We start from the raw sequence: 15,772 nt of genomic DNA, 5'->3' as shown, positions 1-15,772 counted from the left end.
CGATCTATTCGAAAAAATTGAATTTACGGTCCGATTTGCTTAAAATCCGGTGCGCAGGTAGCTTTTTAGCATGTATTAGCATATATGATAAATTTTTTCCGAGAAGTGGACCAGGGACCGATCTATTCCAAAAAATCGCATTTATGGTCCGATTTGCTTAAAATTCGGTACGTAAGTAGTTTTTTAGCATATACTAGGATATATGGTCCCTTTTTCCGAGAAGTGGACCAGGGACTGATCTATTCGAAAAAATCGTATTTACGGTCCGATTTGCTTAAAATTCGGTACGTGGGTAGGTTTTTAGCATATATGATCCATTTTGTCCGAGAAGTGGACCAGGGGTGCGCAGGTAGCTTTTTAGCATGTATTAGCATATATGATCAATTTTTTCCGAGAAGTGGACCAGGGACCGATCTATTCCAAAAAATCGTATTTATGGTCCGATTTGCTTAAAATTCGGTACGTAGGTAGCTTTTTGCCTGGATAAGCTTATAGATTCCTGTTTTCCAATTTTCATGCAATTTCGAATATAAATGGCTTTAAGTAACGACCATGTCAAGGGGCGAATTCGTCACTAGACAAGATTTTTTTGCGCCAATCAGAAACAACGGATACTGTCAAAATATAATTGTAATATATAACATATCACAACTAATATATATTTAGAAAGCCGTTTGTTAGTTTTCGCAAGGCTCGAGAGCGGCTGAACCGATTTGTTTGAAACTGCCACCTGCCGCACGTGTCCCAAGGATGGTTTTAGTCTGAAAAAATCTATATGTAAAGAGGGCATGGCACTTCCCATACAAACCGAATTTCTCATGCTACATATCTCTGAAAGTGTGCATGGCAGAGTTTTGGAAATTGGTATGGAGATATACGAAATCAATCGCATACCCTTGGAGAAAAATTTTAGCTATTGTAAAAAGGGGTGTGACATCTCCCATACAAACCGAATTTTTCATGCTGCTGATCTCTGGAAATTTTTTGGTAGAGTTCTAGAGTTTTGTATGGAGATGTACGAAATAAATCGTATACTCTTGGAGAAAAATTGGAACTATTGGAAAAGGGGGCGTGGCATCTTCCATACAAACCGAATTTTTCATACTGCCTATCTTTGGAAGTGTTCATGGTAGAGTTCTGGAACTTGGTATGGAGATATACGAAATCAATCGCATACTCATGAAGAAAGAGGGCAGCTGTTGGAAAGGGGGGCGTGGCACCTCCCATATAAATCGAAGTTTTATACTGCATATCTTTGAAAGTATTCATGGTACAGTACTGGAACTTCGTATCGTGATATGTATATAGTTGAAATCAAGCCCATACTCATGGAGAAAATTTGGGCTATTTGAAAAGGGGTGCGAGGCCTACAAACGTACCGACCTTTAGCTATCTTTGAATGAATGTTTTTATTCTTCTGTAGGTGTGTTTGTGATTGAAATCCTCCTAGATGGTTGTACGGATTTTAACGAAACTTTTTGTGTATTTGAGTGGGTCTCTGGATGGTTTAGTTTCACAATTTAATCCGACAGTTGGCGCTATAGTTGAGTTATTACTAAAAATCTTATTTATGATCCGATTTGGCTAATGTTTTAAATATGTATGCAATGCTATTGCAAAAACGTGCTGCCAAGTGGTGCTGAAGTCGAGCTATTACTAAAAATAGCCAAGTGAGAAAAGGGGCCGTGAAGGTCAGATTAAATCGACCGGTTGCACCATTGAGTATATCGAACGCTCCTGCGTTGCCTTTGGCCCAATGGATGTAATTTTCTAATATTATTATGCGTTCAAAAAGTTTTAAGGTATTTCGTATGAAATAAGTATATGTATATTGCATTTCTGTAGAACAATGATTCGCACCCTTTTTGAAATTGCCACCTACTATACTGTAAAGCTTCTAGGACATTCACTATAGAATCGGGTCATCGTTGCCACCAGGGAGTGAAGAGGAAAAAATGTATTTAGCTTTGCGAATAACCGTGCTATGAAATGCCGGACAACTGGAGAATTTCAAGAACGGATATAACACTTTCCTTAGGTTATTTAAAGCGGCAAATGACCACCAAACCTTAATCTTAGCAGACAAATGTGCCAATGAAAATCGTAAACGTGAATTGTTGGTGAAAATGTTGGACCAAAAAGTTTCAATAAAATATATAAAAATTTTGGGCGGGACAAAATTCGCCGGGTCTGCTAGTATATGTATATAGGTAAAGTGTTTAAATTTACCTTGGTCTTCATTTTTGCCTTTATCTTTACGCATCTTTGTTTTTGTTTTTATTTTTTATATTTTCCTTTATCCTTTTCTTTATCTAGTATGTACGAACTTTACTTACATTTTTGTATTGGTATTTGTGGTGTTATCCTTTAACCTTTTATTAACAAGTTTTTTTTTTTTTAATTAATACCATGTGCATCTTGAGTGTATGCATCTTGTTTCAGCCCCAACCATTTCCGTTGCATCATTTCCGTTGCACCATTTCCGTGTGCAATTTCCGTTGAGTTTACTCCCAACCAACCAACCGCTGCTAAAGAAGTTTCACTTCAATATGTAATTTCCTTGTATAAGCTGTCGTTTTCTTTCTCATCTACCTTAAAATATATGCAATGAACTCTGCTGCGAAAACTTTCGATTCGTAAATGGGATAAAGTCGTTTGTATCCAGCAAATATTTCCGCAATTTTTATTATCACTTTGTCAAGACATTTTCAGCAAACAATTACCTGTTGGAATGGACTATCAACACAAGCGTATTGCACTTAAACTTTAAGCAATTTGAGCCAAACATTTCACCGACCCACTTGCATGCAACAATTCGGTAGAAGTAATGTTTAGAATATGCAAATAGAGTATTTACGTTGGGTATGCTGGAAAGTGAGAAACTTTTTGGCAAATTGACATGTGCACGTGCATTTGTATATTTATACTAAGTTTGGATTTAGACAACCATATTATATGCAAATGAAATGAAATGTATGCAGTAGAGCAGGTAATTTACATTCTAAGAGAAATAATTTGCAAATACTCAACCGACTTGCAAATCGAACTTTTTGGTAATAAAACTGCTTAAGTAAAAAAAAAAATAGGCGTACTTTTAAGAATAAAAGTGAAACTCACATATGTCAATGTACATACGAGTAAGACTTTTGCCTATACTCGTAACATTCGAAAATTAGATTGATTCGCTTGCTTTAGTGCCTATCCACATTCCAGCTAACATTCGCGACTTAACCGCCTCCTCTTTTATGCATTAAGCAGAGTGGGCAAAGTTGCTAACAGGCGTGACGGTGTATAATGTATCAGCAACAATAAAATATGAGATCTTGAGTATCAGCCAAAGCAACTATCCGCTTACTGTAATTCAATCTTTGTTTGTTGGCGAAAGTTCACGCGCGCGTCTTAACTTTGTGGAGGCTGTCAACTTTCGTAGCTGAAACTTAACTCCACTGTTTGGTTAAAATAAAACTTTCGCGAAGATAGCTGAGAGTACACAGTTAAGCTAATATCATGGATTAGAAGTTTCACTGCCTTCATTGATTGTAGTAGCTTAAAGTAAAAAAAAAACAGTCAACGAGAGTGATTTGAAGCCTGGAAGAAAAGCTGAACATAAATTTTGGGTAATTTAAAAAGTTGGCTTTATTTATTTTTTGATATGTTTAGATAAATAAAATGTTATGCTTTTGCAAACTGGAAGTGAAATATGTAGGAAAGAAAATTTGCGAGGACTATTAAATTGTAAGAAGAACACACATGAGACTGAAGAGCAATAGCTGAACATGTTGACGGGTTCTTTACATAATTGAGTACACTCTAAAAAATCTGTTTAAAAATGCGACTATAAATCGAGTATACTTTTGTTTAGTTTTAAATTTTTTTTTGTTAAATTTACACGATGAATATGTATTTTCCTCGATTACATAGTTTCGTGTGTAGAAATCCTTTTTGTTAGTGGCTTTACACAATTCTAAGGGTGAAATCAAACAGCTGATGTGTATTTTGTAGCTTGTACACACTTTCTTAGTAAATTTACGCACACCGCAGCCGCTATATTACACTCTAAAAAGTCCGAAATTTAAACAAACTATTCGTTGAATAATCGAGCATGTAATTTCGCGAATAATAAGGTAGGAAATCAGTAACCTACGTTTTAGGTAGGAAATCTACACAATTTTTTTTTAGAGTGTAGCTTTAACTTTTAATATATTACTCTGATCTATGAAAATATTTCGGTTGGTTAAGGCGGCCGCTGTAGTGTAGAGGTAAACAGTGCGTGCTTCTACTCCTCAGGACCTGGGTCAAAGCAACATCGCAAAAAAATGCAGGAAAAAAGATTTTTTCTTAACCTCAGAGTGTGAAAAACCACTTCTCATAAAAATACAATGCCCCTTTGGAGCATGGCTTCGGAGCGAAGCGGAGCAAGGAGCTAAGTAGCAAAGGACTTTAGCTAAGCTGAAGCAAAGAGCTAAAAAATTTCATTTGCTCCTTTGCTCCTTAAAGAGAAATTTTCAAAATTTGTTATTATTTACTGGCCTAGTAACGATTTATTTTGAAATACATTTATTGCTGTTTTTCCACAAAAATTTTCAATAATAACGTCCCCAAGCTCAATAAAAATTAAAAAAAAAAATCAGAAATAAATTTACTTAAATTATAATTTTTTTGTGGCTGAAAAAACCCGTGTTAAATAAATTTCCCATATAAATTAACTTGGCATTTTATTTAATTTTCTTTTGGATGCAGAAGTGTTACTAAGGCATCTTGATGCATAAAAATATTAAGTTTTCAAAACAATTTCACCTAATTTTTTTTGGCGGTTAAGGATCGATATGTAAATAAATAAATAAATAAATGAATAAGAGTTTTTTATTGGGAGCAGGATTTGAGCACTAACATATGTGTAAGCGCCAATATATTATTATTAAGACCTTATTAAAAATTGCTGTAGCATACTAATCTACCAGAGAACAGCATGAGTGTACCAATTTCCATTTAAGCAATATGGGCTCGATTCACGGTGATAAGAGAGAGAATTCGTGATAAAGTCGTTCTTCAAAATGTATTTTAGTTTTATTTTTGTTCGCATTTAAAAATAGTACTATTTTTTAGATAATTTAGAGAGATCTAATTTATCCAATTATTTGAAATGTTGAGGGTTTGCTGAAAAATTAAATATGAAAAAAAAACAAACAATATTTCCTGTTTTCCATTTTCTTTATCTCATTAGAATAGTTTATTTTTTATTTTTTTTTTATTCTTTTTGCACATTTGGGTGCATTTTAAATATTGGCTATATTTGACCATTTATCTTAATTGTTTTTATTTAATTATTTGTTCATAAAAATATCGGATATTATTTAACCAAAACCATGTAAATCCAAGTTTCAATCTTTGTGTAACATTTGAAAAGATCAAAAACTTTCGTAAAAAATTCGAGGTTTTAGTTCGATTTTTAGAAATATTTTGAGTAGGCAGTTTTGTAGCCAATTCAATTTTAGTGCAATAAAGTGAAAGTTTCAAGTAATGTGTTTAGTGAAGGTGTTGTTCGATTCGTCCATATAAAAAAATCGTCGGACATACACTGTACGGAAGAAAATGATTGACATTTTTAACAAAAAAAAAAAACAAAAAATATTGCCAAATCCTGGAGCTGCTTTAAACTTTCACTTTATTACACTAAAATTGAATTGGCTACAAAACTGCATACCTAAAATATTTCTAGAAAATCGAATTTCGAAGATCGAGAATTTTATGAAAGTTTTTTTTTGTTTTTTTCTTTTAAGATTTCTTGGTTTTTCGAATGTTTAATTCAATATTTGCGTTACATAATCAATTAATTAGTTACTTAATCCCAATGGTTTTAACACCTTCCTTTTTCACCCAACCAACACACACACACAACGGAATGTTTCGTTTAATTCAAAATTAATATTGCATGGCTTCATAAACCAGAGTGCGAAAGTGTCTTGATACTCGAGAGAGTATATTAAAGTGTACCTCAACCAGAGCGGATGGGCTATTAATCAAGCCTGTCATTAATTGTATGATAAATATTATATGTGTCATTTCTCTACGACTTGCAAGTGTAGGAAAATTATTGAGCTCGGCTAAAATATCGCAATGCATAAACCAAGAACTGTTTTTGAATTTATTCAATCCTTTCTGAATGAGTTTGGTAACCGGGATTCCAAAAAAAAGATCCGTATTCTTATATTGGTCTAACTAAAGTGGTAAAAAGAGCTTTTCGTGAAGGCATTTATATTAGTTCTACATGTAAAGATTAAGGGGTTACTCATACGCCTTTTACGAGTATGTACGTGTAGGGCTATGTACGATATGGCGTATGAGTAACATTATTTCCCGCCCCTATTTCATACAAACATTTATTGCACATTTTCATTTGACCATTCACAACTTGTTTATTTATCAATCGATTTTCATCGCCGTTTGAGAAGATAATACTCAATGTTGATGTTATAATTTGTTGTACATTACTTTGGAAAGGTCCAATAAATAAAACTAATGCAAATAATTAAAGACATGATTAAAAATTCTCACCCGATTCCATTGTACATATGTTGTGGAAATTAGTATTTCTGCAAAGATGGCTGTGATAAAAAAGAAGTTGTAACGTGACTTTAGCAAACCTTTTTTTTCTCATTTAAGTCCTTATGAAATTGCAGTATGCCGTTCCGCAAATGAAAATTAATTGCAAAAACATTTAAAAAGCTTTCAGCATGAATTGCTTTCGAAGTAGTTGTGCAATATAAACTTATCACAGTTGCCTCAAGCATCGGCAATAGTATTTACATACATATGTACATATGTATGTATGAACAAGAACATACACGTATGTAACTGCACATTCAAAACGCCCATTGGCATAAACATACATACATATGGGGAGTGAAAAGCACTCAAAGTGTACTTACCAAAACTCAGCTGAGAACATTCAACGGCAACCGGTTTTATTCACACAGTACTCATCAAAGCCTGTTCGGTTTCTATCACTTCGCTGTCAAACTCATCTTAACTGCACACAAAAACACCCGCAAATGATTCGCCTTGGCATTTTGCTATTAACTCTGCTTTTACTGAATCATAATTATTTTACACAAACTTTTATTGAAACTAAACTAATTTCCAAACAAGCAGCAGCGGCAAAACAACTTGAGATATTCAGTAATTACAAATTTTATATAATATCCTGCCTATATATCTACATAATATATACATGTGTATAGTAGACGTGACGCTCACTGTTGTTCATGTCCTAAGTTAAACTTTTAGTAATATGTGGTAATCATAATTTTGTCGCATTTATGTACGTATTTCTCTATAAAGTGTTTACGTTTGTTTCACCTTTATTTTGTTTTGTGTTTTGTAGCAATTCATCCGGTTCGAAGGAGACAGCTACGCCGACAACTACACAAACTCGAACCGGTGGCAGTGCGGCAGGTGGCAGTTCTGCTGGTGGTACTGCAGGTGCAGCAGCAGCAGCAGCAGCAGCAGGTTCCAGTGGAGTGCAGCAAGATGCAGCAGCGAAGGAGGATCTGATAGCAATTAGGAAATTGGAGAAAGAGCCGCATGATCCCTTCAGTGATTTAGTACGGCTGGTGACCGGGCTTGACAAGACTGACTACTCTCATGTGTTGGTCGATGATGACGGGACAGTGCTAACGGATAATCCAACATTCTCGGAAGTGACTGGCCAAAAACCGAGGTAAGTGAAATAAGTTAGATATCGTGACTAAATACTCGATTGCGAAATGACGCAATTTCATTTATGTGTGACTCCCCAAATTGCAATCGAATATTAACATTAGAATAATCAAATATTTTTAAAGCTTCACTTAAAAACGCAGGCCAACAAAATGAGACCGACCTCCTTATGTCGAATTTCGACTAGGCACTAAAATTAGGAAAAATGTATGCCATTTAAAAAATCCCGCGTGGAAACAGACATAATGACTATTTTTATACCCGAGCGCACTTGTGCACAAGGGTATATTAATTTTGTTCACATTGCGGTTGTTTGTAACAGCCAAAACGAATCGAGATAGATATAGACAAATGTATACATAAATGCTCAGAATGAATAGAGAAGTCGATTAAGCCATGTCTGTCTGTCTGTCTGTCCGTCTATCCGTCTGTCCGTCTGTCCGTCCGCCCGTGTACACGATAACCCGAGCAAAAAATGAGATATCTCAACGAAATTTGGTATGTAAGTTTCCGTTAATCCAAGGTAGGTTGGTATTGAAAATGGGCGAAATCGGACAGTAATCACGCCCACTTCCCATATAACGGTAATTTCCAGAAATACGAAAACTGCGATATTTTAGTAACTACTGAAGATAATTCACTCAAAATTGATATTTACAATAACTTTCACACGAAAAATAAGAATATTATAAATTTTTGGAAAATGGGCGTAGCCACGCCCACTTATGGTAAGATGTGTATTAGGGCGGGTCGAAAATCTAATTTTTCTCAAATCCCTTGGTAATTGTGAAAATATATTGTATCATGAAGTCAACAACAAGCCTGCGAAATATTAGTCTTTCATTTTAATTGTAAGAGCCCGCGCATCTACCGCCAAGTGACCCACAGCACACTAATCGAATAAGACTAATTCTTGTTAAAAATGCTGGGTGTAGCCAAAAATTTTGGTGCATATTATTAGATAATGAATCCTTTAACGCAAAAGATAAAGTCAACTATCATTTCGCGCAGCCCTTTATCTTATCGTTAATCTCAAACTCATCTATTTTCAAGAAAATTTTAATTGTTCTCTTGATAATTGCACTGGCCTATAGTCAAAATATGTAAAGAACAATATTAATATTGCTGGCGTGCAATTAGATCGCTAGTTCCAAATATTCTAATCCTTTTTTAATATTAGCTATAGTTTGCGATTTTTTGCAAATTTAGGAAAAATTTCGGTAGCTCTAATAGAATAGCCATTATTTTCCATCATCGCGGAAAAATTTTGTTTATGCAAATTAGTATGGAAACACTGAACAGGCACAACTTCTAGACACACTAATTGGTTTACTTATGTTTATGCATACAATATAAAAATTGCAAATATAAGAAAATGATAAAAAATTTTGTTCAAGATTTTTTTTTATTTTAAATAATTTGTTTATAATCTGAACTATTTTAGTCATATTATTATCAATAATCAGTAACATTAAGTCTCGCCTTAAATTTGTTAATTATTACGCACCGATCGAGTAACATTTACCAAAGTTATATCGAAAAACTTAAGTGGATTTCCAGTTTTTTTCTAAAAAAATTTCTCTTCAATTGTATAAATAACCTTTAAATAAAAGAACCGGATTACAGAAAACTGTGCAAGCGAGTGACTTTTTTCGTTCAAGCTGAATGCAAAGCAATATCATCCAATTGGAGAGTCCGCAAAAGGATTTCCCAGGATATGTTAAAGACTGTTGCATTTACTTACAGACACTTTTTCACATAATGGAATTAACTAAAATATTTATGTATATCTAAACACTTATTGCACGTCCCCTACTTTCATATAACGGCAAATTTAGAAACCGCGAAAAATGTGCTTCTGCGGCGACTAATGAAACCATGCCGCACCAGTTTTCAAGACTGCAAAAATGGACTCAAAATGGGCGTTTCTCACCCTAATTGTAATGTATGTAAATACTTATATGTTTGAAACTACTATTAATTTGTCGAACGATTCCTAATCTTTGACAATACATTCATTCACCACGATCTTGAAAACTGACCAAATCGGCCTGACCAAGTCCATGGTCATTTTAATATTATATAAACATTAAAAGGTTTGAAATAAATCTCGTCTCACGTTTTTGTATTTTTCACTTGGTTGCTGAAGTAATGAAGAATTGAAAATTCATAAGGGAAAATCATAGTTTTCTTATTTTTTATTTTAATATCTTAAAAACGTGTAGACTTATTGAAAAATGATAAATGGACGTGAGGTTCTAAATTTAATAGCCCTTAATTTGATATATCGTCATGTTTATAACAATAACGCATTCCATAGATATTACAAGCCAAAGTTTCATTTTCAAAATTCATACACTTTGATTCAATTGCGCGGGCTAAAGATAAGTTTTAAATTAATCTTTCGTGGCCAATAACAATTGGCTGAGACCTAAGACATCATAATATTACTATTACAATGCGGTCAAATGACTTTTGTTTTCCCCCATACAAAATCGACCCAGCCTAATGTGTATATCTTGGTAACCGCTGCACCAATTTCTTCCAAACTTGCCCTTAATACAGCATACTAAATGACCGAAAATTTAAAAAATCGGACAATAACCACGCCCACTTCCCATATAACGGTAATTTAGAGAAATACAGTAAATATTAAAGCTTATTTATTCAAAATTGATGCTTGCAACAATTCTTTACTAAGAAATACGTTTATGGTAAAATTTTGGAAAATGGGCGTGGCGCCGCCCACTTATGATCACATATACATATGTATATCCGTAACTGTTCTACCAATTTGTATCAAACTCGGTATGGTTATTGTGCTGGCCACATAAAGAAAAACGTAGAAAAATATTGAAATCGGACTAAAATTACGGCCGCTTTTCATATAACGGTAAATTGCAGAAATGCTTGAAACTGCAATATTTCGAAATTTAACGACGCTAGTTTACTCAAAATTGATACACCCCGGCTTACCATCTAGCGGAAGGTTTCGGAAAGGTGAAAAATCATATATTTAATACTTGCGCCGGGTATTTAATGTTCGGCTCCGCCCGAACTTAGACTTTCTTTCTTACTTGTTTTGTTTAGTTTTAATAATTCAAGATACTTCAAAATGTTAGAATAGACCGGTGAAAATGTGCTTCTTGCCGAAATCAATGAACATAGTGTAATAAAACTGGTGTGTCACCGAATGAAAGAAAATTACACATATTTAAAGATGACTGATTCGAGAAACTAAAATTTCATTTTTAAAACTTTTATAGACACATGCGAAATGTATTCTAAAATTTTTATGTACATGAAGAAAGTAATATGTGCATAAAAATCTCCCATGCCAATAATTATTTACTTTTAGATGCCTTCGTGTAGTGCTACGGGGCGTATACGTTACATACGCGACTACGGTTATATGAGCATGAGTTTATTTTTTACTTTTTTTTGTATATATTTTTCAAGATTTAATTTAAACACAATTTCACTATGGAATCTTGTTGTTTATACAAAACTGAATATAAAGCATTTTCTAACACCTTTTTCGACCAAAAACAGATTTTTGTAAATGTAACAACTTGTGAGATTTGCTCATATACTATGTAAACTCTTTTCTCATGAGCATGAACTGCCTACAGTGTTGCATTGGCTCTCTATAAAGATTCTTAAGTACTTCACTGCTAGTTGAAACCAATTGCTCGTCGACTCTCAGGGCTACGTGTTTCGGGTTTTTGCACCATATTATAAGGACCACCTCGCTCTTCTGTTCCGCAAGCTGGAGTCCGTGTGAGATGAGCCAAGCTCTAACAGTTGTCAAACATATGTCGCTGCTATATCGCAAATTTTTTGCAAGTACTTCGTAGTTATCACTAAGGCAATGCCATCAGCAAATCCTATTATGGTAAGTTATAGCGGCAGTTTCACTCGCGGGGTACTACGTACACATTATTACAGAGAAGTGCACTGAGAATGGACATATGTGAAACATCATCGAAAGTTTCTATTTTATTTTTAATATTTTTATTGAGCTTTGTACCACGATTGTTTTAATAGGAAAAATTGTTTAAGCGACAATGTCTAAGCGGCAGAAGTTACAGCAGCTAATTCGGAGATCACCACATCTCCTCATCTGACTTCTTTTTTTCTAGACCTCTGCAGGGATCGAACCTGTGTATTCGATGTGCAAATTCAGAAGCGTTAACCACCCCGTAAACTCTTGTTGCTAAATGCATTTTCCTTATTCAACCAACTACTATCAAGTGCAGCTGATTTGCAGCTATTTAAACTTGACAGAGTGGTTGTTGTTGTCAATTCTATACAGTCTCTATTTTGGCCGTTCCTTGCCATTGTGGAAGTAGCTTTTGATTAGTCTATATAAGTAGTTGGATATTCACGATCCTGCGAAACCAATATTTTCGCTTAATTTTCTAGGCCAAATGTGTTTTTCACATCAAGTACTATGATCAGGAAATACAGCGATTTCAAACTACCGTATCTACTATAGTTCTACTCTTACTGAATCGTTATTTAATGGGTAAGAATCTTTCTTTCATTGAAATCACATAAAAATTGGAGGCATTTAAAAAATACCATGTGGGAAATTAATTTAGTGACTATTTTTTAACGTAATGACACTGGTATTTTTTAATGCCCAACTTTTTCATTGAAATGTTTGCCATTTAATGCTAAGTGGAAATCCAGCATTAGGTCAGAGTGTCTGCATCCAGGTTATTTAATTTTATGCGCTCTAGAATTGGAAGTCTCCTAAAGAGAAACAGAAATCTCCGATCGAAAAATATTGATTTTCAAGAATTAAATACCATTTTCACTAAAAGTGTTTTTTTTTCATATAAAATATGTATGGCCTTTTTCAATTAAGAACAGACCTAGGGGATGAGAGTGTTACAATTCCGACTTTACTTCCCCCCCACCCCCACATCCATTTTTGGACCACCCTAATGCACATATGTATATGTATGTATAAGTAGTCTCTGCATCTGTTTAATAATAAATCTTCATTCCATTTCAAAGGAAAAATTCAGAATTGCATCATCACATGATTCTTTTACCGGCATTTCAGCAATTCTCCAACTCAGTATGCACGCAATTTTGCAGTTAATCTTATGCAAAAATTTAAAGGAGAGTCCGTACTACTCTCTTTCTGCCCCTGTATTCATTCTAGGTCTTTTTTTCGCTCACGCAAGTTCAGAGGATAATAATGCATAACACCACTCTATTTTCGCACTTACATACATACATCCATACATACATACATACGAAGTAGTAGTGCCAGCATCGGCACTAGAAAAGCTGCTGCTTTGTTCCGCGTTAAGTGAGTGACATCCTACAAGGTGCTGCGGTTTACAACAAAAACACGATATATGTATGTGAGTAAACCTATGTATAAGGTGTGTATGTATAATCCTATATGTGCGAATATGTGATCGTTCTTCATGCTGTGTTTTACAAAATGCATGGCATTATAATTACTTGGGTATTATGTCGACCTGCGCAATGTCTAGGTAGTTCATTTGTTTTTGCTACAACGTCAAAATCTGCATTCAGCCAGGATAAAGGTATAAGCCTACATTGTGTCGGTGGGGATGACTAAAAATATATGTACGTATGAATTTACATATGTAGGTATGTATGTGAAACATTGAATGACATAGTTTTGCTGTGGTTTAACACGGCATGACACGACCCCACGACATAATAAAGGAAATGACATTGCATTAATTTTTTACAAGCATAGCACTTTTAATCAAGCAGGTGTTTTTTTTCTGATTTTCATCCAAGATTAAGATAATATTGATTTTAAGTAAAAGCATGTGGCAAATAAGCTACTTTACACATTTTTGCTGCGTGAATGTTGCAGCTTTTGTATACAGCAGGTTGATTAAGACAAATGCTACCATAAATAATTCTTTCAAATTTAAAATGGCGATGAAAATAGTTTTTAAATCACGCTCAAAACAAATTGATATAACAGATTAGATTTCAGCCTATTTATGCTCTTAAGTCTTAATTGAAATTTCATGTTTTAGAATATGTCTGGCAGGAGTGTCTTTACTCATTCGAACGAAATGGCCAAGCCAAAAAATTTTATAGTACAAAAAGAAGATGTTTCTTCTGTTTGATAAATTTAACGACAGTTCTGTACTGCAATTTCGAAGAATGAGAATATGACTCATACATGGTGATGTTTACGGCTTAATTACTGAAAGCGTTATGAAGCTAATTACATGAAATTCAGTATTTATACTACTAAGGATATTAGCAATTGTTAAAACGCAGGACAAGTCATTCATTAGACTTAAAGGTACTTAGGCTCAAAACTTTTAAATTATTTAAAAAGTGAAATGAATTTTTAAAATATGATTATCAATCGAGATGGGCTTGAAAAAGCTTTATTTCTGAACCATATTTAGGAGGTTGCCACCACCACCTAATTAAAATAATTATCACAATGCCAGACGAAGGAAATTTCGCAAAGTACTAGCTTGAAAATAATTTTTAAGAGGGTTGTCACCTATTCGAAAAGTCGATTTTAATTAACTTCTATCTAAATTTTATCAAATAATAAAATACCGTCATCAAACAGTGTTGCCACATGTTTAAATTATTTATTTTTTAAAAGACAGATATCAATCAAAATGGGTTTGAAAGGGACTTATTTCTGACTTATATATTTTTTAAAAGGATTTCCGGCTGTTAAAAAAATTTGAATTTAGTTAATTATATGAAAATTTTATAACATATTAAATTATGAGTGTTAATCGAAAGAGATTTATGAAAGCTTTAGTTTGAAAATATTTTTGAATAGGCTTGCCACCTTTTCTAAAAGTCATACCGATCTAACTAAGTATGTATTTATCGTTAACTTTCGAAATGGCGTTTGTCACAGATAGGACATAATCTATAAAAATGTTAAAGTTTTAGTACCAAAAATAACGGAGTTTCGTGCCACTTTTGAAAAAGCCCTACCTGCTTTTGATGAAAAATTTATTGGTTAGTGCCTTTCTGAAGGTGTATGTATGTTAAACGAAAAGAAAATAACTCGACTAAACAAAAGTTTTGGGCGTTTAACGCCTTGTGGGCTCACTAGTAAAAAATAATACTGTTAATACCCGGATTTGCAAATAGTTGGCCGCTTAAAAAAGCTAAATCATCTTTGCAATGTATGGAATAAAATTATTTTATCTACAACGCACTGAAGCACATCACGCTATCCCGCTGGTACTGAGTCTCGTTGGGTGTTTGCTATAACACCTAGGACTTATAATTCCATTATAGCAGGCACCAGCGTAAGCAAAGAGTTAGTGGCGAAAGTTCCCCAGTGACGTTTTTCAAATCGTTTTATACGCTTAGCTAATTTAGTTTTGCCCATTCTTATTTGACGCATGTATTCGTCCGGCATTTGCCATTGCTGCTGGCGTCGCTTTGTTTGTTAAAGATTGTCTACTGATACATTTAGTTGAAAGGGTGTTTTTAAAGTGAAAGTTATAAAAAACAGAAAATCAGGTTTTTTTTGAGTTCACTGCATTGCATTTTTTTTTTTTTTTTTTTATGTAAAGGATAGTGTGACCCAGTAACGCTGAGGCGTTGAACACTTCAGCTCTGGGAGAATGTTACACTTTTAATTTACGTGACTCAATTACAAAGGGATTTAGTTTTCAGAGTATAAATTAGAAAAACGTACACCATGTCAACGTGTGCAATTTTCTTACGCAAAGCGTACGCCCTCAGCTGTCAGGTTTTGTTTTTTTTTTTTCTATTGAATTGTAAAATTAATATTTTTTCAAGAATTCAAATTACAAAGCAGAAAATACATATGCAATTATATATTAATGAAAAATACTAGTATGGTATTTCAAATAATGTAAATATTCTTACTTTTCTACACAATTGCCAGTTGCAAATGAGACAGCGTCATTTTGAAATGAGAATAGTTGATTGTGAATGCGAAAGCATCGTTTGGAATTGAGAAACTCATTTAAATTTCAGTATCTGTATGGATACTTATAATAAATGGATACTTATAATAAAAAATATGCAA

The 15,772-nt window shown here is 33.9% G+C and overlaps 1 protein-coding gene across 1 annotated transcript in view; it reads left to right on the top strand.

The window, feature by feature from the left end:
* Positions 1-15,772, top strand: part of LOC118738274 (extracellular serine/threonine protein CG31145) — a 92,544-nt gene that overhangs the window by 21,061 nt on the left and 55,711 nt on the right. The window contains exon 4 of the mRNA XM_036469200.1: positions 7,385-7,720. Within this exon, the coding sequence (XP_036325093.1) occupies positions 7,385-7,720 (336 nt within the window). The remainder of the gene's footprint in view (positions 1-7,384; positions 7,721-15,772) is intronic.

This window comes from Rhagoletis pomonella, unplaced genomic scaffold (genome assembly GCF_013731165.1).
Source record: "Rhagoletis pomonella isolate Grant_MI unplaced genomic scaffold, Rhpom_1.0 Rhpom_scaffold_00004, whole genome shotgun sequence".
NCBI lineage: Eukaryota > Metazoa > Arthropoda > Insecta > Diptera > Tephritidae > Rhagoletis > Rhagoletis pomonella.
The sequence above is the reverse complement of the archived record's forward strand: the minus strand, read 5'-3'. Positions and strand labels throughout refer to the sequence as shown.